Genomic DNA, 27,623 nt, shown 5'->3' on the forward strand with positions numbered 1-27,623 from the left:
TTTGCGCTGATACCGTTATTGGTCCACGTGTGTTATCTCGAGAACTCCGGCCAAATGATAACTCCTTATATTGAATAAGTACCCGAAACACCTGCAATCCCGTCTCGAAACGTCAGCTGCGAATGAACGAGGTGATGTCCACCCGAATATGCAAAGGACTGAGGAGTAAACCTGAATGCCAATGAATGACCTCGCGAATGTTATAACTAGGGACTGAAAATGTTCGCGGTTTCAACTACCTCTAGGATAGACTCCACGATCCTCTATGTACTCGGGCAAATGTCACCTGCTCATTGGCTACTGACACGTGGCACCTGTTAACTGGGATGCTTGTGATCCGATACTTCTTTTGTCGAGGGATTTTTAACGGACTCAAAGAGTCCTTCAGGTAAACTGTGATACAATCACTAGGGGCCGGAAAAATTCGCAGTTTCGATGGCCTTCAGGATAGACTGCACAATCCCCTGTTCACTTGGGCAAATAACGCAAGTTCATTGGCTGCTGACTTGTAAGTCGTCTCAACTTGTTTTGTCTGTAAGTCGATCCTTCTTCGGTTGAGGGTTTATAACTGCGGATGAGAATTCGTCCAGATGAACAGTATTTGAATTCTAGGCTATTGCCGAATGAAAATGCTAATTTTTTTCCGGTCTCTAACAATCACTGAAGTAGGATTAGGGTGAACGAAATGACTGCGAATTTTTCCGGTCCCTACCTATAACAGAAAAAAAAAAAGACCACTGCCATATTTCTCTGCATGTCACACCATAAGGCAGTGGAGTAGGGGGGCCCCACGTGTCCCGGAAGCGCGTGAACACCGCACGTCTCCGCGAGTGCAGGGTCGCGACCCTGGGAAACACACATTCGGCGCGGCAGAGGAACCGCGACTTCCGACGACGACATCGCGGCCAGGTGGCGCGCTGTTCCGCTCGCCGCGCTGGGAAAGGAAGGACTGCCCTCCCACCCCCCTCCATCGCTCGGCGGGAAGGCGGCAGACTGCAGACGCGGGCAGCGGCCCGGGACAACAGCGAGTTGAGCCAGAAGGTGTCCACCGCCTCCCGCGCGCAACTGTCGCACGCAGGCGTAGCCTCAGCCTCTGTGTACAGCTAAAAGCTCTAACGCTCTTCCTGGTTGCGTATGCGGCGTATCCGCATCCATGCCCATGGGGGCCCCAGCCTGGACGTCCTTATAGGATATGAAGGCTGGGTTATCAAAAATGGAGGGAAAACCTCAAAACTTGTCGCACGCAGGCTCCAAGGGTTCCCTAGCCCGACGCGGAGTCGATGTGGCGAGCGCCGACACAGCTCCGGTACTAGCCTGGACAGCTGGCAGAGGTTTGGATAGGACCACGGGTCTTCTGGGTGATTGAGCTTGTCCCAGAAGGAAGTGGAAGATCGGGGACGGCGCCAGCAGTTCTGCGACCAAGGTTTTAGGGCGCATGACAACTGTCTGGTTAGATGACGCCTGGTTGCGATCGGAAGGAGCGTATCTCCTTATGGATGTGACCGGAAGCTCATCCAATCCAAAGTTCTGGTCGGGAGTGTGGTTGGTGATCTGGGAGTGTAGGGTGTAAGGGTCAGTTCAGTGGGGTGGGGCTGTCTGAAGGTTTGATGCGCCAAAGCCCGGCTCCCCTCACATAGGAACGCCCCGGCAGGGGGAACTCTTTCACGTAAGGAGAGACGACACTTGTGCACGAGCAGTGAAGATAGCTGCAGTCCCTTAAAAAAAGGATCTGGACCGTATAGAAGCTGGTAGTTGCCCGTCTCTTGCCTGTCTCTACCCGTAAGGGCGCACACGTCGGTACCCAGGCGAAGACGGCCTGAGTACAAGTCGCCGCGTAAAGCTCATCGCACATTATAGAGTGCCGCGCCCCACCCTGTGGAAATTTCCGATGGTACCGCTTTGTGTGCAGAAGGGGAGGAGAAGTATTGGGGGGGGGGGGGGAAGGCGCACACTATTGACACCGTTTTCTGATTCCGCGCGTTCAATTCCTTCAGTGGTGACCTAAAGTAACAAAAGTGTCGTGTGACTAGTTTTATTTCAGTTTAGTTTTGTTAGTAGTTTTTTCAGGTTAGGTTAGTCTAGTTTCTAATTTCAACGTCATGAGCAGCTCTGAAGAGAAAAAAGATATGTTTTTTTATTTTGTTTGCGTGAATCGGAAGGGGAGGAGGAGAATACGAGACAAAAGGCAGATGTGGGTTCACCTGATTTAACGAGAAGAGAGAAATACACGGGTAATTCCACAACCTGTTTCCCCGATTTACTTTAAGATCAGAAGAACTGTTTTTTCCAATTCTTCCGAACGTCGCCGGAAAAAATTCCTCCCCAACTACTCCCAAGAGCCGGGAACAATTCCGCGGTGGACACCGCTGCGCTTCGTGGTCACATTACGTTCCAAATGTTCGGCCGGAATTCTTCCAGGGCGGCGCGGAGCGGCGAGACGCGCTGTAGTTACCCAGCTGACACGCCTCACAAGTCAGCGGCCAATCAACAGGCGAAGTTTGCTCGGGTATGCAGAATATCGTGGAGTCTATCCTGGAGGTCAATGAATCCGCGAACTTTCCCAGTCCCCGATAACTAGGGACCGGAAAAATTCTCGGATTCAGTGACTTCCAGGATAGCCTCCATTATCCTCTGCGCATCTCAAGTAAACACGCGTGTTCATTGGGTACTAAATTGTGAGTCGTCTCTACTGGGTAGCTTGTGATTTGACGCTTCTTTGGTCGATAGTCTCTCATTGGCCCAGATAGCTCCAGTTATACTGCGAGCCAATAGCAGAACCAGCAGAATTGTACACATGTTTGAATTTCAGCCTATCAGGAAATGAATTCGCGAATTTTCCCAGTCCCCGATAACACGAACTGCCGGTCTTCGCGGACGAAACGAAGATGCATCACGGCACATTTCCTCCGCGGAAAGGCCCCAGGAGGGAGGGTCGTGAGAAAGGCGGGGCCGCGAGGGGACCACAGGGGGTGTTTCCGCAGTGTCGCGGAGCTACTAGCAGAGGGAGGGAGGGAGGGAGGGAGGGAGGCAGCCAGGAAGCCATGCGGGCCGGGTTGCCCGCATGGCGCCCGGTCTCACGGAAACTACCCTCCTATAACACCACCCTCCCCCTCCACCACCTTCCTTTCCCGAGCCTCCTCCAACTCCTTCAACAAAGCGCCCAAACACGGGGAGCGGCGCAAGTCACTGGCTCGCAGAAACAATTCGACCGTGGAGGGGCGGGCAGGTGGGGCGGCAGTGACGCGCTACGTGAGTTCTTTGTCGACTCTCTAGCGCCGAAGGCCCAAAGAGTGTGTGTATATACATTGGAACCTCGGAGGCATAAGTTACTATATCCACTTTTGGGCAAAATGCACTTTAAACCACAAACTTGACCACCGTCTGACGTCTTTTCTAGCGGCCTACAACACTACGATCATTAAAAATGAAGATTTTTTGTTTAAAATAATTGGGTACATAAGCGAAGTTCTATTTAAAATTATTTTAAACTACTCTTATGAATTTTTTTTTTGTGTGACATAGTGTCTTCTTATGCCTTCGAAGTATAGAGATAAATACACACAAACTAAAGTACATGGGCTGCGCTACGGCAATATACAAGGAAAATAATCGGGAAAACGTATTCGCTAAAAAATATTAAATTAAAAATTAAGAATAATTCGAAGAAAAAAAAATCTCTTCGAGGTTACAGAACAACAAATGCAAGCGAGTTATAGTGTGAAATTTACGGGAAAAGCCCTTAACTAATAGTAATGGCGAGAAAAAATCAACATGGCGTGAGAGATCGGATGTACTTCCGAACCATCTCGTCACAAGTGGTGCTCGCAAACGAGGGTCATGCCGGGTGTTGGGATCACGGCCGCAGGTGGCACCGGGTCTGGTGGCCACCACGAGCGTTACAAGTGAAACTTCACACTTCAATTCCACACTCTGAAAAATGAAACTGAACAATGAAGTACACGCCGGAGGCTCAAATTGAAACAAACATGGCGATGCAACGAAACGGCAAAGTTTAACAGTTGTCTGACTCTACGTTATTCGTTATCCCCCTTTCCCATCTTCGCCATCGAACACCCCAATTTTTGTTTTCTTTCCCTTTCCGTTACGCTATGACTTCACCTTAACCTAACGGCGGTAAAGAAGTTTCGCTTAAAAAAAAAAAAAAGTGCGTGGAGTCACTCCGCGCGGAAGAATTGAAACTTCGTAATGTGGAAATGAAAATAGGAAGGGGTAGAAATTGATTTTTAGTGAAATCATATTGTTTCTTTAAGACGAACTTTATTAACATTGCTTACAATGCATAGCAAGAATACCACGCGCATGTGCTTGGGATCTACCGACTCACTTCTCTTTCTCTCTCCTACTTTCTACCTTTGTGTATCTTTCTTTCTCTCTCCCTCTCTTGCGTTGGAATATTGGACGCTACTCGTTGCTAACGCTCGCGCTGGCCTGTAACAGGTATATACTACGCGCATACGTTCGAGTGCCACGCATTCACTCTCGCTCTCTCTTTCTATTCCCCCTCCCCAGGAGCGTTGAACGTTTAACGCAACCTTGTTGGAAGTCGCATTATAAGTTTTACTTCAAAATAGAAAATCCACGTACGAAACTGAAAGAAAGAGATTGAAGACAAAAGGGAAAATTGTGTTTCGCGTCTCGCGACCACCGAGATGACGGTTGGGTGGACTGCACTCGCGGGGGCGTGAAGCGGCGACCCGGCGATCACGGCCGCTGACGACCCCTCATTTGAAAAGAAGAAAAAAGAACGCGTGTACTCGACCGCCGTGAGGACGACATCGCTAATGACGGGTCGCTGGTGGGGTGACACCCCCCTCCCCCACCCAGCTCACCCCTTCGCGACACGCGCTGCCGCTCAAGACGTGGTCTGCGTGGAGCCGACAAGGAGGAGGGGTGAGGGTGGGGGAGGGAATGCGGCTTAACGGAAGTGCAGATGGCGGAGCGTCTTACTGCTGCGCGCACGCACTTCCGGCCCGGGGAGGAGGGTGCGGCAGCTGTCGGCAGCACCCCGAGAACACCCCTTCGACAGCCGAGCGGTCACGGGGGCTTCGGACGTTGCCGCGAGTCGGCGGGTTTCCTCCGGGTCGTACCACAACGCCGAAATACCATAACGCCGAATGTCAAAATTGACCACAACGCCGACAGCTAGAAAACTGCTGTGTACCACAACGCCGAAATATCAACTGAATGAATTTGTGTGTGTTTCTTAAATGTACCTTAACGCCGAAATACCACAATCAAACCTAACCTAACCTAACCTAGCGTAATATAACCTAACCTAACTTAACCTAGTCTAACCTAACCTAGTCTAACCTAACCTAACCTTTGTGGCAGTCCTGCAATGACATTTTTCGGCGTTAGTGTATTTCGGCGTTGTGGTACACAGCAGTTTTATAGCTGTCGGCGTTGTGGTCAATTTGGCATTTCGGCGTTGTGGTGCGTCCCCGTTTCCTCCGGTTGCTCCCGTTTCCCCTCTTCCCATTCCTTCACCATGAGAAATGCATTTACCCCCTCGTCGCGCTACCCTTTATGGCCGATTGTTAAGGTCCTTCAAGTCGATCAGACCTCGCCAGCGGATCCACGGCGACGTCACGTGACACGAATGTGACTGACGTGCCGCTCGCTCGCGATTGGTCGGCAAGCTGAGAAAAGTTGACACGTCAATTCATCACGGGCCTGAATAAAAATTAAATAAAAAAAAACTGTATTTTTTAGGCTATAAACCTTTTTCAAAAGTTTAAAAATCCCCACGCTGCACCTAATTATTTGATACTGTTGACTACAAATTGTTGCTACGTAATCATTAATGAACTTACTATTTATAACAATTAAAATTAAAATCATATATACTTTCGGGAAAAAAAATAATTCTTGGCATGACTTATGTGGCAAAAAAATAATTTAATCGGGTACCTTTGACTATTCATACTGTAAAACATTTACTACATAACTTAGCAAGTTGTCACTTAGTAACTAATGTTAATTGGTTGTATTTTACTTGTCATAAAGGTGATTAGCTTGAAATTATTTTACTGTTAAGTGATTCGACCTAAAATCATTACATCTGAAACGATTTAGTTTGCAGACACTTGACCTAAAGAGTTACTTGGCTTGAAAATGCGAACTCGTACGAGTGGCGCGGGATTACGTAAGGAAGGGAAGGAAAGAGTCTCCTGTCCAGCGACCCTGGATCCTGTCCATTCACGACGCGACACAAAGAGAAGCGAACTAACTGTCCCTTCCTTCCGCCCGCTCCGCCGCCCCCCCCCCCCCCCCCCCCCCCCCCCCCCCGCCGGCCAAGTCTTCCGGAGGAAGCAGCGTCTTCGGGCACGAGTGTCACGCGACTGCCGGGCGGATGTGGCTGCTCGGGAGATCGCAGCGCAGAACAAACAACGGTTCGAGCCCGAAAAACCCCCCATTCCAAAGTCGCTTCTCCCCAGGGGGAGATTTTCGGACCGGGGCGAACTGAAAATTGGCCCACCAGGACACACATGCAGAGCTTCGGAAAAAAAAAAAACCATGCGATTTTAAACCTGCTTCAGATATTCCGTATCTTGTTTCTAAACTGCGTCTTTAGAAGAGAGAAAATGGCTAAAAACGCGTCTTCTAAGGCATGAAACTCACGGTGCAGATTCTTGAAAGCATTACGGACGCTCGAATCGCGCCTTTATCCTCATTTCTTCCCCGGTAGAATTTCGTGTTCACCACCTCAAGTCTCACATGCACTACAACAAGGAGACTGCGCAACAGTTCACAGCCTTGCGCTCAGAGGCGACACAGTGCAAGATGCAACAGCGGGCGTCGCACTTAATATCCCGCCTCACTAAACACAGACACACCCCTGACAAAGTGGGCCTCTTGAAAGAGTGCAAGTTAGGGAATGGAAAATTTTTTCGCACGAATTGATGACAAAAGGCCGAGGAAGGAGGAAGCGGTGGAGAGGGAGGTAGCGAGGTCGGGCTGCTAGGGGCTGCTAATCCGGAAAGGTATGCGCTGCGTCAATGGGCCGCGCCCCATACCGGGGCCAACGGGACAGATGACCGCTAGAAGACCCACTAGCGGGTCGTTACCACAACGCCGAACGTACAATAACGCCGAATGTCAAATTTGACCACAACGCCGACAGCTAGAAAACTGCTGTGTACCACAACGCCGAAAAATGATTTTGCGGGGAAGGGGGGCCACATGAGCAAAATGCAAAACAACTGAATGAATTTGTGTGCTAACCTTACCTAACGTAACCTTTGTGGCAGTCCTGAAATGAAATTTTTTGGCGTTAAAGTATTTCGGCGTTGTGGTACACAGCAGTTTTCTAGATGTCGGCGTTGTGGTCAATTTTGACATTCGGCGTTATGGTATTCGGCGTTATTGTACGTTCGGCGTTATGGTATTTCGGCGTTGTGGTGCGCCCCCCCCCCCTAACCCTTGCGGTCTTGCTCCTGGTACGCTCCTAACAATACAACAAAAACAGCATCGAGTCTCTTGAAAAAAGATTTTCTGAACAATTAACTTCAAATATGGAAGGAGGAATGGAAGCCGAAAGGCAAGAAGTTGGAAAGTTGATGCGTCTTGCGCAGTTTAAACACGAGTATTCTAAAACGGCTCTCTGCATGCTGCGTTTCTTCCGTTCTGCGTTTCATGCATAGTTTATGTTTTTAGTTTATGTAGCAAAATAAAACTTATGAGAGCACTTCATGTAGGTATGTGCCTGGATATGTATGTATGTATGTAAATGTTTGCGTTGTAATATTATTCGTCAAACGGTCTTACAACATTAGCAGAGACCTGTAAAATTCGCGATTTCAAATCCCTAAAAGGATAGACTCTACGATCCTCTATGCACTCGTGCAAATTACATCTTCTGATTGGTCACCGACTCGTAACAACACCTGTTGACTGGAAAGATCGTGATTCGCTAATTCTTCTGTTAAAAGATTTTTTCATTGGCCCGAGAGTCCTTCAGATAAACTGTGGCCCAGTCACTGAAGCAAAATAATGTCAAAAGTATTTGGACTCTATCCTATCGCGAAATGAATCTGCGAATGTTACAGGTCTCTAAAGATTAGTAGGGACCGGAAAAATTCGCGGGTTCAATGACCTGTAGGATGAACTCCATAGTTCTACGTACACTCGGTCAAATGCCACCCACTCATTGGCTGCTGTCTTGTGAGACGTTCCAGCGATGCAGCCTGTGATTCGATAAAAGCTTTGGTTGGGTGTTTCTCATTGGTCCAGTGTCATCCAGGTGAGTTGTGAGCCAATAGCAGAGGCAGCACTAAGGTGTATACGATTTGTATTTTGGCCTATCGCGAAATGAACTCGCGAAATTTTACAGGTCTCTAAACATTAGTGTTGTACATTTTTTTTTGGACCTGAATCAGGATTCAGAACTGTGATTTGGACTTTCCCAGGAGCGGACACAGGTTTGATACCTGGGAGGGGTACCGAAAGTCTGAACAAGATTAGGGGAAAGAGACTTAATATCTTGATAGTAATAACTTAGTCTTAGATATTAGAGCCGGGCTAAGTTATTAATATATGTAGATTCGTACTTGATACGTATTTAATATGAAAAGAGCCCAAAGTTTTACTTCAGAAGTCTTTTTATCCAGTATACCTATACCTAGAGACCGGAAAAATTCGCGGATTCATTTCGCGATATGCTGAAATGCAAATAATTGTACCTTTGTGCAACTTTTGCTATTGGTTCACTGTTAACCTGGAGGAGTGTGGTACAATTATAGGCCCTCAGTCAAAGCAGTAACGAATCACCGGTCTCCCAATTGAAACGCCTCACGAGTCAGTAGCCAATTAACAGGTGACGTTTGCCCGAGTACGCACAGGATCGTGGAGTCTATCCTGGAGGTCATTGAATACGCGAATTTTTCCGGTCCCTACCTATACCTTTCACATGTAAAGTAAAGGGGATGTCGGGTCCTCACGTGCAGGTCCTCGGGCCGGAAGGCGTCGTCCGTGTAGTAGCAGAGCAGGTCGACGGCGAGCGGCTGGCTCTGACGCAGCTTGGAGGCGACCAGCAGCGTCGCGGCGCCCAGCAGCTGCAGCTGCTGCTTGGGCACGCGGCAGCGGCACAGGAATCTGTCCAGCAGGTTGACGGCGAGCGGGAACACCGTGTCCTCGCAGCGCTGCTCCTCGCACACCTGCGCACATTCTCGCGCTGCAGACACACTTACTTATAATTGGATACCCGTGCAATTCGAGGGTTCATTTCGTGTTATGCTAAAAATTCAAATAATTATACCTCAGCGCTGCTTCCGCAATTGGTTCACCGTTAATCTGGAGGACTGAGGGCCAATTAGAGACCCTCACTCAATAGAAGTGTCGAATCACAGGCCACCCAGTCGAGACGAATCACAAGTCAGCGGCCAATGAACAGTTGGCATTTGCCCGAGTGTGTAGAGGATATTGGATTCTATCCTGGAGGTCATTGAACCCGCGAATTTCACGGGTCTCTACTTATAATACCAAACTAGGACAATAGTTCCTTAAAATAGTGCCGACCGCGATGAATACACGCAAACTGTGAGTTCAAAATACATTTCTGAACGCACCCTCCGCTTAGAACCTCGCTGCCGGAGCAGCTACGTCGACTATCGGATCATTCGATTTCGCAGAGCGAAATTTTAAAACCATAAAAATGAAACAGCTCCGATAAAATCAGGAAAGACAAAAAAAAAAAAAAAAAAAAAAAAAAAAACACCAAATCCCGGATTTGGACCTGATTTTCGACTAGAAATTTTAATTCAAATACTACTAAAAGGTTGTTAATACTACACAGTTCCCCTTTGGCTTTGTGAACTTTGGTTAGCGCCATCCGCCGCAGATGGCAGCACCGTGATTGTTAACACATTTCCGTTCCTTGACTTCCGTCGCATTCACGGAACAACTCCCACCAAATGCTGTATACCGAGAGCTAAGATGTTACATATCAATTTTTTTAAATATTAATTATTTAAATAATTATTTTAAAACAGTATTGCTATATTAAAAATAGTTTACCGTTTGACAGACGTTTGAACCATTCTGGTCAGGTTAGGTTAACTTTATTTTAAGAATTGAAATCGCATATTCGCGAAAATAATGTGAACGCTTACTAGACTGTAATAATGTATGAGCGTGCCAGCTGTTTCTTCCTTCTAATTGGTGGCATCCTGTAGGTACCTAACTTGGCAAGGCTATTCAGGACGCGTTTGCTTCAGCACTGAATATCTGTGATTAGTGTACCGACAGTAACCCTGTGCCTGAAAGACACTCCACCAATCACAAAGCATAGACGGCGGTAAAGTGTTTTAACACACAGCTGGTATCGATATGTTTTCATGAAAAGTACATGGCCCTAACGACTGGTTAGGTTATGTTCGGTTAGCAACATTTAAAATTGTTGTAAACATCTGGTTGCACAGAAGGATGACGGAAAGAGGCGATGGGCTAACGTTAATTCCAGTTTTAGCATCAGCCATCACAATTTACAGAATAAGCCTGAATCCGACCTACAAAACTTTGGCTGCAGATTCATAACGACAAAATAAGTTGAAAACATCTATACGACTTATGGTTCAAAGTGTTTCCCAAAGGATGGAATAAGTCTTCAAAGTCGGGGCTGAACAACGTTTTTTCTAGGTAATAGAGAAATTACAAATTTTAGATGGAGCACTGATCGTCTCGATTATGTTTAATTGATTGAAGTTCTACAACCACCGCGAATCTTATCGCTACAGAAAAATTATTTCATTGAAATAATTGGTGGTAAAATATGGGTGGAAAATTAAGATATTAATTCAAATAATTCAATGAAATAATTTTGTGAAAGCAACAACATTTGCTGTTTTTTTTAGAACTTAAATCAATTAAACACAATCCGGATGCTTTGTGTTCTATCATAGATAATTTCTCTATTGTTTACAATTAAAATGTTCAGCTCAAACTTCAAAGAATGTTCAGCAGCCTTGGGAAGCACTTTAGGCCATAAGTAGAGACCAGATAATTCACGAATATATTAAAGCTGCTTTTGCTATTGGCTCACAGTTCACCTGGACGACTCTGGGCTAGTGAGAAAATCTCAACCAAAGATGTATCGAAACAATGGAAAAACCACTGAGACCACACACTAGTCAGCAGCCAATGAAATGGCGTTATTTGCACGAGTATAACGAGGACTGTGTAGTCTTACTAAAGGTCATTGAAACCGTGAATGATTCCAGTCCCTAACCTTAAATTGTATATATTGTTACGAGCATACTAGAGGTGGGCCACGAGGCAGGCCAGTGGACCTACCAGCTAGTCCGTTAGCCCGCGGGTGCGACATTCCTAATAGGTTTAGCAACGGCGCCTCGTTACCCCTCCCCCTACCCTTTGAACCATTCTTTTTTAAGCGCGTTTTCATAGAACTCTGCGTACCTATGGAGAATTCTGCGGACTCCCGGGGGACCGAAGCGTGGAGCGGCGTAACTAGAACGCCATTGTTCTGGGAGCTTCGAGCGTCAAGTCGAACCTGATTACGCCACACTTCAAAGCCGTGCGAGACCATTCCAGAAGGGGGCTGAGGGGTACAAATACAGCGATGCCAGCCTCCGAGGCAGTGAAGTGGAGCGAGCGAAGCGCCCCCCTTGGTGAGCAAATGCGAACGAAAAGCAACGGGCTTCGTGTGGTGCATCGGGACTGTGCTGTGTGTGACGGACGAGTGAGTAATGCGAGGCAGTGTGTTTGGACAGAGGTGCGCGGTGAGAGTCGTGCAGTAGTGAGAGCCACTGTCTAGCCGAGCTCTAGTGGGGAGAGTAAACACGTGGACTAAATAAATAAAAAAATTATTAATTTGTGGGCAGACATTTTAATTGTTGCAATGTAATTAATATTGTAAATAGTAGTGATTAATAAAATTGTATTCAATTAAATGTACTGTCATTTTCTAACCTGTTTTCCAATGTGTAACAATAAGTCTTTAACTTATTTTGTCATAATAAACCTCCAAAGATTGTTGGGCGAATACAGACTTATTCTTTATAAATCTACTGTTTGCACTGTTAACATTTCCATCGTCACTACGTAACCAACAATGCCAATCTAAAAAATAAAACTAACAAAAATGTTTGGACAAACTTTGAAAGGATATCATTATTCAATGTGAGAATGTGAAAAACTCTACATATCCGACTGTGCTTCAAGTTAGCTGCAAGATAAGTCATTGCCGTGTTTGGCCAGGCCATCTATAAAAAAAAGTTTGCTTCCGCACAGAATCGCTGTGATTTGTGTGCCGATAATAAGCGTGTAACTTAAAGAAACTCAACTATCACGAAATACGGACGCTAATTACTACAATTTTTAACTCACAACTTGTATGGAAATCTTTCCGCGAAAAATCACTGCTTTTACGAATCACTAACAACTATGATAAAAACTATGATAGAACTAGCCTAGACAGTAGCTAATGAACAAACAACACCTAATTACACCTAATTAATTACGTATGTACAACCAAAATTGAGTTTTTTTCTTGTTACCATGAAAAGCAGAGAATTTTACATGTTTACAACTTATGGCGAAATTATTAAGTTAACCTCTAACAATAGCGAGAGTGATTCATAAAGAGAATCAGGTTTTTTTTTTCTACACGTGAAGATAGGTTTCAGCGCCCCGCTCCCAACTGATTTTTTTTTTAACCAACTCTAGTTTACTCCAAAGCACCAATCGTATATTCTTTTTTTCGAACGATACAGTCGAACTAAGCTTTCTTGATTAATACTTTTATATTACTCGATTTCAAGTTAAACTGTTCTAAAAAAAGAAAGAAAAACCCCCAACAAGATCAATAAAACTCGTATTAAACGAATGAATGTTGGTGGTTGGAAATTACCAAAGAGGGAAATTTCGAAAACAAATAGGAACATTTTTAAATTTTGACACTTGTATTAAAAAAAAAAACTTGTTTTACTATTGACACTAACACACTGGCATAAATCTGGACCTACAATAGGCAACGTGGCTTCCCAATAACATAGTGTCTTCACTGATATTTTGCGTCCATCACTGCACCGAACCCACTCACCCAACGAAATCTTGAAGGTCCCGTCGCCTTAAGCCCATGCACCTGCGTGAAGTTAAACTCTTATCGTATCCAATACATATTACTACGTTTTAAATTTTAATTATTGAAATATATTTTGAGGGGTTTGGAGAGTTAAAATGTTATATGAGAATCAACGCCTAGGGCGCTTATCTGATGGCAAAATTTATTTAATTGTATTTTTTTCCCTTCATTTTACAACGTATTGTAAGATCAAATGGTTTGTTCGCAGGTGCCCCATGCGGCCGCATATTTCGTAAGGGCCTTAATCTGTCTCTGGGCAGCCACAAACCAACAGCTCCGGTGGTCAAATGGGAAATGCAAACAGGGACGCGGTAAAGTTTACGGAAATATGGGGGCAGAAATTTCTGTACGCAGCATTGTTTTTATTGTATTGGTGATGTACTATTTACAGAAAATGGAAAAACTCGCGGGATCTGTAGGATGGACTCTATATTATAGTCCTCTGCATAATCGGGGAGGTGTCGTCTGTTCATTGGTTGCCAGATACGTTTCGAGTGTCTTGTTCGCTATACGACACTTCTTCAGTGGCAGGATTGTTATTGTTGCAGAGGTCTCCGCACGAACTGTGTGACTAATCGAAGATACAGCAAACAAGATAGGAGTGATTGAATTCTAACCTGTAACAGGATAGGTGGAAAAGATACCTTTTTTTTTACCTGCTAACATCTGTACGATTCTTCTTGGTTATTTTTTTTTGTAAATACAATTGTTGCGGTACAGATTTTTGCTTCAATGTAGAACTAACATGGATTTCAAATTGTATTTCAGAAGAAAGGCACATGTATCTCTGTGCCATCCCCTTAAATAAGCCCTTAATCTACACTGACAGGTAAATACCTGAAAAATACGTGATACTCTTTTGATGCTAGTCTTAGAATCCACACTATTAAAGATAAAAAGTAGATGTACTTTTGTTTATTGGCTGCTTCTAATTTTTTTTTGCGGAAGGCGTTTGATTGGGCCACAATAATGTTATATTGCTGTTAATTGTTGTCTAGTCCTACAGTTGGCTTCAAACTACCCGTGATTTTTATCAAAATCTGCATTTTACAACAGGAAAACTCCATATTTATGTAGTTTTCCTATTGGCTGTGATCTGTGAAAGAAGCTTGTTCCGCATTTAACTCGGCCAATGAGAAAACATACAACAATACACAACGTACGTGATGCTACTCAAAAAATAAATACGCCGTGTAAATAAGTTTGTCTTCCGATCATAAGAGTAAGCTGAGGCGACAGAGGACTGAAAGTTATCTTGTAGCAAAACATGTTCGCGATTAATCATCGTCTCTACCAATGATCCAGCGATAAATACAAAGGCGACGCGAGAAGAAAAATAAAAGGGGGGGGGGGGGGGGTGTATCAACTGTCTGAAGTTATGAAAATACGTGCGAGATCCCAATGAAGGCAGTGTGTGATATTGGATAATGCAAAATGAGATGAACTGTTTTAACACCCGAGACTACAAACACAGGAAGCAATTGTTGAGAATATTACAGTAATTGTCCAAAACTCTTTTTTTTTTTAATTTAGTTTTGTGAATAGAAATATTCTTATTTTATTTATATCTCACATTTTTTTCCCGAAAAAAAAAATCGGATTGGAATTATGGTCGATGTCCAAAAACAACAATGTCCCAACAGGGGAAGCCTACAACTCACGTAGTTTCGGTTCCCTACCACGTTCGTGCAACTTCGGATTTCTCTCAAAAATTGAAATTAAAAAAATCGAAGGGTTAGGTTAGGTTAGGTCCGTCACAACATGCTTGTTTTCATTGGAAAATTCTGATTTAGCAGCTGAAGTGGCGTTAAAACCAAAACGCCAAACTTCGGAAATCTTCGGAAATTCTATGCAGGGAACCGAAACTACGTGAGTTGTAGGCTTCCCTCCCAACAGGCAGGCGAGCACGCGGGAGCGGCACTGACCTCCATCATCCACGTGGCGACCACCTTCCTCATGTAGGGCCGCATCTCCGTCTGCACGCAGCGGAAGTAGTCGCAGGGCGGCATGCCCAGAGTCTCCTCGGCCAGCAGGCTCGCGAAGGCGCGCATGTCGCGGAAGATGGCCGGGTCGTGGGCGGTCGCGCACTTGGGCTCCGCCAGCCTCTCCACGCACAGCAGCTCCATGAGCGAGCGACGTGCGGGGCTTCACTGCGCGCGCGCGATGCCAGCGATATCTGCACGGCTGCGCGGCGCACTGCTTACTGCGTGCGTGTCCGGGGCTCGCGCAGCCAGGTAGCAGTGGCCTCCCCTACCCCTACCCCTCCACGTCTACTTCGGCCGGCGGTGGAGGGGAGAACTGGTTATTGTTGCGTCATAGAATAAATAACACACTAGTTCTGTGCTGATTTCACTATGCAATGCTGCAAACTTTTATACACTTTTATACACCACTGACAATATATTGTGTCTATTTAATTTGTAAAAACGTTTGGAATGAATCACATACTTTTCTTACAACGGTTAAATATGTAATTCTCTGAAAATAGGCGAGCGAAGCCGCAGCTTATTAGCTAATACTGAAAACCTTTATTCAGACGAAACTCCTCTTTTATGACTATTGTGCATTCTAAGAGAAAATTAACCACAATTTAAAAACATCAAAATGTTGGAATAATAACTATACGTTTTTGGCTTAGGAAAATTACGAAAGATGGGATTCTTGTTTGCCTGCAGAAGTTTCTGTAACACTTAAAATTACCGAACCCAATAAATGAGGAATGTCACTAATAACTAATATGAAAGTTAAAATAAAATTACAGTTTATCATACTTAAAAAAAAAAGGTAATAATTTGACATGTTCATGAAGTTGAAAGTAAGTAAATGAATTATAAATAATAAATATAATTTAAATAAAAATGAATTTCAAGATACAAGTAACATTCAGAGGCTTGTAGTTTTATACACTTTTCCATGTACCTATATATCTAGAATAGTCGCCACATATACACTGAACTCATAAAATACATGAGAGCGGAAAAGTTCCGGTGTATCATTTCGTAATACTGATATGCTATAATCTGCGATAAGCAAACAGTTTATGTGGTCTCTCGACCAAAGAAAAACCATCATCAAAAGAATCATCAAATCATTGCATGAGCCAGTGAGGGAGAAATTATTGCGAGTATCCAACCTACTCGCGAATTTTCCCAGTCTCTACCTTGGACTAATAATATAAAACCGATTATTGTCTTCTACACATGGGACCAACACTGGATAACAATACTGTATGCCCATGGAACTGTAAAAATCACTTCATCTAAACAATTACATTGCGTTATTTTTACATGTGCTTCATTAGACAAGCACTTTTGTAACAACAATAAAGGTGAAGTTGTAAGTATATGCAGTTCATATTAATAGTGTACTATCAAACACTTGCTGAAGTTCAGATGTGGTACTGTGATGTTTTATAATCTCAACAATATGCTGACTGCGTCTACCGCGACATAATACGTTTTGCAGTTTTATGCGTACGCCTTACGGGTGTGATCTATATCTTATCATTAGTCTATGCTCTGATCACGCAACATAATTGATATAGGTGAGATAAAAAAGTCATAATTGTGGCCACACTCTCGTATAGCCGTTCTATAGGCGATCATCAAAGGAACGCAAGGAAAGATTCCTAACAATGGGTCAACATTGAGATGTCTAAATTATGGACCAATAGACCAAAAATACTGACGCAGCAATTTCACATTTAATATTTCGAGAGATATTTTTATTGGCCAATGATTCATAAACTTGAATTTATCAAATCCTTTGTGATAAGTTTTTTTAAAGAACGAACTAAAGCAAAAGGAAGTCTGCATACGAATTTCTACAATATTTCTAAACCTAAACAAAGTGTCAACGTTTTATTACAGCAGTTGAAGTAGAGCGGCTTTCCTTATAAATTTGCGATCAGGAAAATAAAACAGATAAACATTATGAAAAAGTACTTCTGTAACCAGGGCCGGTGCAAGGTAAATTGGCGCCCTAGGCGAAATACCTTAATGACCTCCCCCCCCCCCCCCTCCTCGGACGGACACCCCAAAAAAATTTTCCTTGCCTAAAAATACATCACGTAAGCCTAAGATTTTGTCAACAATCAAATGTAAGCAGGCTTGTGTTTTTTTTTTTTTTTTTTACTTTTTTACTTATTACAAACCATAAACAGGTCACCGTGGACTTTAAATAATTACTTATATCAAATTCCAAACTGTTACAAAAATCCATTTTCATCTAGTTTCAATAATCGTTAAACATATTATATGAGCGGTTATGTGTCGTGCTGCGCCGCCCCCAGCTACTTGGCGCCCTGGGCGGTTGCCTAGTTCGCCTGTATGGACGCGCCGGCCCTGTCTGTAACTGCTAAAAAAGTCACAAAAATATAATAAAGAATAATGACTGATATACATATATTTTAGTAAACTTTTAAAACATTGAACATTCTCTTAGGATTTAATCATTTAATGCTCAAAATAATTGATGCGGTACCTAAGTTTAACTTCTATTAAAATAAGCTCGCTCATTTTCTGTAGCAGCCGCCCTGAAGACTGAATCACTGCGACGAGTAGATGCACCAGAATAACTTGGTCCAAAAAACTCGAGTCCAATAATTAATATTTCATACACATTCTCCGGAAATAATGTTCCCGCACGAATACACTAAACAATATTCGTTTGCGAGAGTAACCGAAGGGGTGGAGGAGGGGAAAATGCTCAGGGGCCCGGCTGAGAAGCGAAAAATAATTGTCTGGTAAAAAATTCTTTTTCCCCTGCTTGTACTATTTAATTTTTCTTGTCTTCTTTTTCAAAACAATTGAGGTTTCACCAATAACCCAACTGACCAGCACTTACAACACACCTCTCAACTTAGCGTCAATGCCAATTAAACTCTCCCGAATATTCTGGCCGTCTGAGCAGGATGCACATGCCCAATAACAGTTATTTCGCTGTTTCTTGCTCTGATGTTTTTCAAGTGAAACTTCTTTGGGCGCGACGGGAGTAAAATTTCAAGATCGAATTTTAACGCAACGTTTTCGTGGAACATTGTTGTAAACGATTTCTGTCGCTAAAAGGGCGGGTAAATAGGTAGCGGACGGTGCAGAGAATTTGTCGGGCCACGGGCTCCACGTAGTGGCGTACGGGAAGCCTACGATTCACTCGTCCTTCTGGACATACCCGAATACTCACATTGGCAAGCCTTCTTTTCACAGACGAGAGAGCCAAGCCCGAAGTTTCCCGAAGTTCATGCTCGCTTTTTTTTCCTTCTCCGTACAACAGGTGTATTTATTTGGGGGAAACCGTTTACATGATTTCACAGTATCTTTAATGTAGCTATCCTAACCAAATCAACCGTCCACAATGTTTTAAATTATTTATAATGTAGCTAACCCAACCTAATTAACCATTAGTTATCATGAGTTGTATATTTATTTACAATGAACAAAAAAAACCGAAGATGAACGATCGGGCGTTTGGCTCTCTCGTCTGTTGAAAGAAGGTTTGCCAACGTGAGTATTCGGGTATGTCCAGAAGGACGAGTGAATCGTAGGCTTCCCAGTGGCGTACGGCTCAGGTGCTGCAGGGATAAGCCGGATGCAGCGGTAGGGACCCAGTGGCGTAGCAGGCGGGTGGCAGGGATGGCCCCCGCCAGGGGCACCGGAGCAGGGGGGGGGGGGGGGCCGCTGCCGCGACGGTTTCGCGGTTACTGAACGCTGCCCCCCCCCCCCCACCCTCTTTTTCAATCCAAGAGGGGGCGTCATTTTCAAGTCTGGCCAGGGGCGCCAGTCACCTTCACTACGCCACTGTAGGGACCCGCCTGCGCCTGACGCCACCCGACTTGCTGGCATCTAGTAGGGAAGTATTTGGGCAGAGGGCAACACAACGGGGTTTGAGATTATTGTGCACTGCGCCACGGGCTATATTCGCATGAAAACGGAGTTCTTTCAAATACGTATTATTTTAATTACGTATATAAATCGGTATTGTTAAAGTGTTATATGAGTATTGCTTTAGCTCTGTAACTAAATATTTCTTGATATCCTGAGCAATTATTTTGAAGTATTTTGTTAATTCATGTTAATTTAGAAAAATGTCTTCTCTCTCTCTCTCTCTCTCTCTGCCGTTTTACCCCTTACAAGTTATTTTCTAGTCAAGGTTTGAATTGCCAAGAAGTTTCACTTGTAACATGTACTGAATTAGGTACATGCATTTTTTTTATGTATTTAATGTTTGAAATCTGTAATAATATGTAACAAAGTATCATTCTTATTGTATCATTCTAATTTATAATTACTGTTGTTATAAAATATTTTTAAGTGTTTCTAAATAAAAGCATTTGTCATTTAATCTGTAAAATTGATGTGATACGAATGAGTATTGCAGAATGAACAGAGGTATGATTTTTTTTTGTAAGTACAAAATGTTTTAGCTTTGTTCAAAAGATCGGAGCTATGTTGCAACATTTTTTACATGGATATTTTTGGTATAAATGATTGTATAATGATAAAAATAGAAGTTTGGATGGAGGAAGAATAACAAAAGTGCGAAGGGCGCAATGCAAAGTACGCGAATATTTTTATAACCAACCACGCTCGACACAACCATGACAAAAATGGCGGACACTACAGATTAAATATTAAATTTGAATCTAAATATTTTTGAAGGGAAACTTCTTTACGGGCGGTAGGGTAAGTTGAGCTAGGGCACTATAAATATTAATTTCTTATTCATCACTCAAACAAATTTCATATTAATATTAATAAAAATTTTACCATTACAATATTTAAATTTAAGAACCGAAAACTGCTAAAATAGCACTATTTTACACCTTAAAATACAAATTTTCCCGGGGGAGGACCCCCGGACCCCCCGCTTTAATAGGGGGGGGGGGGGGGGGAGACCCATGCTTCTAGACACCCCCTATACACAAATCCTGGCTATGCCACTGATAGTAGGTATTGACAGTCGCCATGTTTGGTCTTGCACGAATAGACTCCCGGTCAGCGCAGCACTAAAATAAACTCACTGTGAAGCAAGCAACACACTAAATTCCACAACATTGTAAGATTTTTTTTGCTTAAGGTACATAGACTCCAATGGTTCCGTTTTTAACTCTGTAGTCGCTATAATACTGCACTAATACTAATAACAATACAATAATAATACATCCCGAAACATTTTTGAGGTTTGTAAGGTGATTTCTTTAGCTCTCTTTATTTACAGATATTTATTTTTTCCTGATTACTCTACATAAGTAATGTAGGCATATGAAATGTGCAGTTGGGTCAAATATCAAATCTATGTTTATTAAATGTTTATATATTTATACACACACATACACACAGCCATTTTCGCAAAATCGCCGTCGGCTGGTGCCCTTTTATACCCCGTGGAGGTCAGGCGTGGAAGCACTCAGAACAGTGGCGCCCTAGTTACGCCACTCCACGCGTCGGTCTCCGGAAGCCCGCATAATTCTCCAGATGGACGGCTCAGGATCGTTGACAAAGCGTCGCGGAAGGAGATAGCGAGGCCAGGCCGCTCTGGTCCTAGAAGTTTGCGTCAACGGGCCGCAACCCTACCTGGGGGCTGGACCAGCCAATAGGGGGTTCAGGGGCCTGCCTCACGACCCCACCTCGTAACGATATTATGGTATACAAAACTGACAAATTTTAAGTGTTTCAAATTCATTCATTAGACATATTTATTATATACTCTTTTAAAAACATTTCCAGTTTAAATTGTTTATTTTTTCCAAACAATTCCAACTTAAACTTTATGCTGATTAAATTATTTAGATCTTCGGAGATCCATTAATAACTCCTAATTGTTAGTAATGCCTTAAATTTTAATGATATTCCAATTCCAGAATTTAAGCATATCAGATTCTATTCAAACATTCTTAAAAATTCTTTTAATTACTTGCACCTTACAAGTGGATAGCACAATAGCCATTTTAGGAATGAAAAGTCGTTTTATCCTAACTTTTCAGATGACAGTCACTGGTTTAAAATGCAGAACTCTTTTTTCAGAGGGAAGAATAAACATAATTATACTATGCAAGGAATGAATTAGCTTTGCTAAAAAATGGGCTAATTAATTATAACAATAACCTCTTATTTTCAACAGTGATATTAAAAGAAAAAGCTTATGAACGTATACGAGCTTCTACGTAAAATTTTTTTATTAAATTTAAAACACTTTTGCTGCAGTAATATATATTTATAAGTTTTAGCATAGCATAATCAGTACTGTTACAAAGAATTAGTACATTGCAGATCATGTTCTAAGGAAAAAGTTTCAAATCTACGTAAAATAAGTAAAAAAAATCTTATACAGCTGCTAAACTGCCAATTACATTATTCAAACTAATGTTATCTCACTGTTGTATGCTCACCTAAATCATTGAAACAATAGTAGCTTCTGTACAGTATTTTATTTTAATTGCCACTGCATTGTTGAGCCAGTGGCGTATCCAGAGGTTCACCTCGGAGGGGGCACTCTAGGATTTCAGAGTAGCCAGAGAAAAAATGTCTTAAAATTACTAAATTTGTATTTAATCTACTCACACTACACATAACATCCAACCACCAGATTTTATGATTCTACAAGAAATTCATGAATTATATTAAAATATTTTTTTTTGGTTTCAGAAACAATCATTTTTGTCGGCAATATTAATGTAGCAGACAGCTGGTTTTTCGGGGGGGGGGGGGGGGGGGGACACTTGTCCATAGTGCCCCCCCCCCTGGATACGCCACTGTGTTGAGCTCTATGTATATACATATAATTAGGCACAGAAAATTATATAAATTACTACAATATAAATACCTAACCTATTTCAATTATTGTGCTGTTTGCGACAGTGCACGGAAACCAGAAAACATAAAAACCACATGAGATGATTGTGAGGGAATGACTGTACATAATGTCCCATAACTCAATGACAAGCCAAGAAATGTTGATAGGCCACAAAATTACGGTTTTAAATCAAAAAACCAAAATTAAAAACGTGTTGTAGTTTTCAAGTTGTATGCATTTTTGACGTGACAGCGTCTAATAAATCGATGAACACCGGCTGCACGCACGAAAAAGTGTCCCACTACGGATGTCCCACTACGGATGTGTCCTGTTTGCTCACTGTACGCATGTGTGGCATCTCTCTTCATGCTCATTGTACGCATGCGGGGCATCTCTCTTCCACTCGATTGGAACAACCATCGATTTGACTTTTCAATCATATTTTCGTCATGTTTGAACTATTAATATTATGTAATTTAACGATCGTCCACCGATTTTCAGCACAATTGGTACGGATATTTAAAAGTAATGTTGAATATTCTAATACGTTTTGAACCAACAATGGTGTTTTACAGTTACACATAATAATTCAAATTACACCCGGGATCTTTTGCACAATGTTTTAAAAAATATTGTAACACATTATAAATAAGTTTGGTGTATTTGGGATGCGTATTTGTTATCAAATCGTGTTATAAAAACGAAATAATATTATTCCCCTACCCTGAAAAAAAGTTTATAAATATGTATATACCATTTGAAACTACGAAATTTCATGTATGGCCTCGTGCCCGTGCGGTCAGCGTCGCAATCTTCCAATCCAAAAGATGTTGGTTAGAATCCCGGCAAGTACAAAATTTTTTTTTGTACTTGTAAAAATAAATACGGCGCACGCAACATTTCAATAGTAATAAATATATTTGAATTAATGAATGCAAATAAAAGTAAATTTATTAATTAAATTGTACATTTCATTTCACTCCTTTGTATCCATACAAAATAGTGATAATTCAATAAAAATGATTCAAATTTAAAAAAATTTTCTTCCTCAAAGAATATAATATTTTTAATGCCGAAATGGTTTGGTTCCAAAAGCCTATTACGGCTCAGTCTCAGGCCGAATATATTTACTTTTCTTCTGGATCAATCATTTCATCAATGTTTTGTTATGACGTTGTCACGTTAAACTATCGTCCGTAAACCAACTTTACAGACAACCAATTTTTTTTTTCATAAGTTTTTCAATCCCCACCCTGCACTAAAAATATTCGCTATGCAATCATAAAAACCCTACTATTTATAACAATTCAAAATAAACTCAAACATGCTATACTTTTAGGGAAAACTATTTTTTAGAAGACTTATATGGCAAAAAATTTTAAACGGGTACATGTGGCTAGTCATAATTCAAAAATATTACTTTGATAATTTGGCAAGTTATTTGAAAACCAATTTAACTAACGGACCTCCCCCAACGTAAAAAAAATAGAACACGTTTTATTACAGTTTTGGCTAAGACTTTGGGTATGAAAACCTTTATACCCAGAGCCAGAAGAACTCTTGGAAGGGTGCTGGAATGTTATCTACACGAAAGCAGGCGCGCTAACAGAAATTAGGTATGAAAACTGCTAAGGAAATGGGTATCGTGTGGGGCTGGCTTAAACACTTTTTTCTTTGGAATATAGGCTACAAAAAAAGTAATTAACCATGATATTAATATTCTGGAACATCATCTAAAATCTGAAAATAATAGATCATTTAATGTAAAAGATCACTGTCATTCACTAAAATATATTTTTTTATTTAAAAGTTTTTAATAAATCACTTATACAAATTACATTGAGGCCAAAACAAACACATTTCATAATCACATAAAAGCTATAAAAAGTAGTTTCATTTGTTGTACTGCTGGAATAGAAACAAGGTGTACAGAGCCACACAGATTAAGCTAACCACTAACACATTTGTAATAAGAATTACACATTTTCAAAATGAGCCAATTAGGAACATAATTTAAATACTTTAGGAACACACATTCATCATCTAATACAAAACTACAAAACAGTAAAAAGGTCACACTACAGGCAGCTACACTTGTAAATATCTTTCTGGTATGTAATAACAACATTAAATTATTTAAGTCAGTGTTCCAATTGATTAGGCACTTTGTTATTTGCATTTTGTAAGCATTCAACTAGAACGTGTGACTGTCAATTATTTTCATCCCGGATTAACGATAAGAAATACAACTGTAGTTCAATGTAAACGTGAAAAAGTACATATAAAATATGAACAAATATCTGGAAAAAAAATTACTATAAAAAAAGTATAAATTTTATAAATAACTAGTTAAAGTACCCATAAATTCCCAGACTTTAGGCATTCTGAAGAGGTTTGTTTCAGTTGGATGATGAGAATTTATTTTTTGAAATCTCATGTAGACAGTAGGTTTTATTTAGATAGAAAACAAACAACCAAAGAAACATTATTTTTTACCTATTTATAACCTTTTTTTGCAAAGGTTGAGGTACATAATATTTTTAGTTTGGCCATCCAAAGCGTAAACAAACAATCCTGCGTGCCGAATATTGAGCAAGCCACGGACAATTGTCTCATATTAAAAAAACATGGCACTTCAAAGGTTATATTTGCCACACAAAGTGATTGCCTCTGTGCCTTGTTGATACAGCGAATGCAAGTCAGATGAGAAACTGTACTCGCTATAAATGGAAGGGCTACAACGCAAAAGCCGTTGCTAGGAAACGAAGAAAGCATCAACAATGAACGCAACAGCCAAATTTCATCAAGAAAAATCAATAATTCTGCTTTAAGGGATGGTTTTCTCGAAATCTTACGCAGACAGTGACCTTGCTTGTGTTTTGAAGGTCATTTATGCAAATTGTATTGAGATAAAATTGTAGATTTGTATAACAAACAAATATACATGCTTTTAATAACTAGAATTATCCGAACTTCTTTATGAAATAGTTTTGTTGAAGATAGTGACCACTTATTTATTACTAGCTGAGGTACTCATAGTTAACTGGCTTTATTTCCATTTAATCGCAAAATATTCTGATGCACTCGGCTTCCAATTATCTGCATCAATATGAAAATACCTGATGCCTGATACCATGTAGTGGTTTAAAATAATAAAATATAGTAGATTCATCTATTTTACTATAAATCTAACTAATAAAAAATGCATACAAATATCTAAATTAAACTTTAATTACAGGCATTGCATTATCTTTGAAAATGTAATTTAATGGCTATTTTAAGGAAATTTGATTTTTAAGGGATATAAAGTACCACACTATGTTTTAATCTAGTATATGGCCAATTTAATATCTTGAGCTTATTATGACCATATTGCTTACCTTAGGAGCAACCTCAGCAAAACTCTATTTATAGCTTCACATGTTTTGCTTGGTGGACATAGAAAAATGCCATGCCCTGATTTTGTGTTTATATTCTAGACCCAATACCTTATATTATTTTTCATTATAAAACAGAATTTACCCCTATGTGTTGAACCAGTTCATGGGCTACCTCTGTTCTATTTCATCGAAATTGGTTCAGTAGTAAGACCTGATTGAGTAAAAATCCAAACTTTCACAATAATATCTTAATAACGTATTTTATTTATATATTCAGCACTTCTACACAGTTAAACTAACATAGCATTGATTTGATGATAAGTAAACTTATAGTTGACAAAATGCAAATTAAAAAAATTTCACCACAGAGTTTGTCGGTGAAATCCGGTCACAGGACCACTTTGTACACAAATAATCCAACTGGAACACTGTTGAATATTAAATATGATACGGATATTACTTTTGAGACAAAAAATGTAAGGGCTGGGGAGCTCACAAACAGTAGATGCTTGCACTCCACGCTGGGTTCAGAACTGAAGATGAATAAAACCTAAATTAATAATCAACTAGTGTCAAACTTTCTGTTAGCTTTTTGGTTCCATTATAGCTTTCACTATTGTTCTGAATGACTTGGAGAATGAAGATTATAATACTCATTAAGTTTTCACAAAAAAATACAATTTTTTCATGTATTACATACATCATTCTTAAATACTGTATAATTTGACAAAATGAATTCTTTCATCATGTCTCAAATAAGGAACTCACAAATTAGTACAAAAAAAATAACACTTGTAAAAACCTTTAAACCTTGCTAAGCAGGCATTAACACTATTACTTAGATATAATAATACAAAAACACAATCATGCAGAGATTCAAAAGATTATTGCACCACCCTACTTACAATATTATTAAGGTAAGTACTTAATGAAAACCCAAAATTCACTTTGTGATGCTGAGCTAAAAAAATTACAATACATTAGGAAAAAAATAATAAAAACTTAATATAGTACCATTACTTAAATTATATGATTATCAGAGTAGTAAATAAAATAATTATAAAACTAAAATATAAGACTAAATTCAAAAAAATGTTCAGAATTATTATAACTTTACCAATATAAGACATATTATGATATTAAGCCAAACAATTACATTTACATATTCTAATCACAAAACTATAGTCTTCTATAGTTGGCTCAGTTGATAGGTTTTTAATATTAACAATAGTAAAATTTTTAAATTCTCAGCCTTACAATCTGAGTGCTCTGCCAGTGAAAAAGCAAGAATTTAATGGTTCTTATAAATAGTAATACATAAGGCACATTTTCACAAAACTTCACAGGACAACAGAAAATGTCATCATGTGCATGGAAATTCAGGTTTTCGGCAGAACAGCGAACACATGACCTGATTTAGTGTGTCGCAAATGGCACATGTCGGAATGTGGTCAAATCCCCTGTAAGTCTTCCACCATTTGCAACAATGGAGAACAAACTCTTCCTGGGCACCTGACTAAGTTTCAGGCAGGGTTAAACAATACCTAAGGCCTTCGGTTGTAAGCCATCCCTGTAAAGACATCTAACATCACGTTTCTTTGACCTGGCGTCTGAACTGATTAGTGACCACCTCAGTGTGTGGAGCATCAGTTATTTCCATTGGCATGCCAAATCCAGTATCTTCAGATTTCTTTTGCATCCTGAAAAAGGTTTTTGTTGGTTCTAAGTTGACACTGATTGGCTCCTCAACTCTCACAAGCTTTCCTGTATAATAGTGTACCACACCAGTGTCAGGCTTACGTATGAGCTGGTCATTGACACTTCCTCGAGACGTCTGCAACGAAGAAGAGAGCCGAGTGCCAGCGGGATTATTTAACACATTAGCACTGTTCTTGCACGGCAGAGCCGAGCCTGAAGTACTTGGCTCTACTTCCATGAAATCAACCCCGGCCTCATTAACTCTCACAATATCCCTTGCAGTTTGTGACGTACCAGGAGTGGAGACGCTGGGACGCCTAACCACAACCAGTTTCCTAGACACTTCAGCTTTTTTGTCATAAGGGTTGTTTAAGCTCGAAGTACTTGGTTGTACTGCCATGGAACCGACATTATGCTTATTGTTTCTAATATTGCTTCTTACTTGGGTACGTGGCACAATATGAGTTGGAGTCCTTGATTTAGAAGTGGTTTTCTCCAGGGAAGACACAGGTACTGATGCTTTCTTCGATTTTCTGACAACTTTAGGAGAAGTTGCAGTAATATTTCTTGACTGTGCAGCTGACGATAATGAAAGATGCCTGAGATTTGGGTGCCTCTGCAACTGGTACCCTATA

At 41.1% G+C, this 27,623-nt stretch overlaps 1 protein-coding gene across 1 annotated transcript in view; it reads right to left on the reverse strand.

Moving 5' to 3' along the window:
* Positions 1-27,623, reverse strand: part of LOC134536469 (G1/S-specific cyclin-D2-like) — a 77,708-nt gene that overhangs the window by 25,221 nt on the left and 24,864 nt on the right. Inside the window, exons 4-5 of the mRNA XM_063376188.1 lie at positions 15,046-15,304; positions 8,961-9,176 (exon numbers count right to left, since the gene is read on the reverse strand). Of these exons, the coding sequence (XP_063232258.1) occupies positions 8,961-9,176; positions 15,046-15,246 (417 nt within the window). The 5' untranslated portion in view covers positions 15,247-15,304. The remainder of the gene's footprint in view (positions 1-8,960; positions 9,177-15,045; positions 15,305-27,623) is intronic.

Source organism: Bacillus rossius, chromosome 11 (assembly GCF_032445375.1).
Source record: "Bacillus rossius redtenbacheri isolate Brsri chromosome 11, Brsri_v3, whole genome shotgun sequence".
Lineage (NCBI taxonomy): Eukaryota > Metazoa > Arthropoda > Insecta > Phasmatodea > Bacillidae > Bacillus > Bacillus rossius.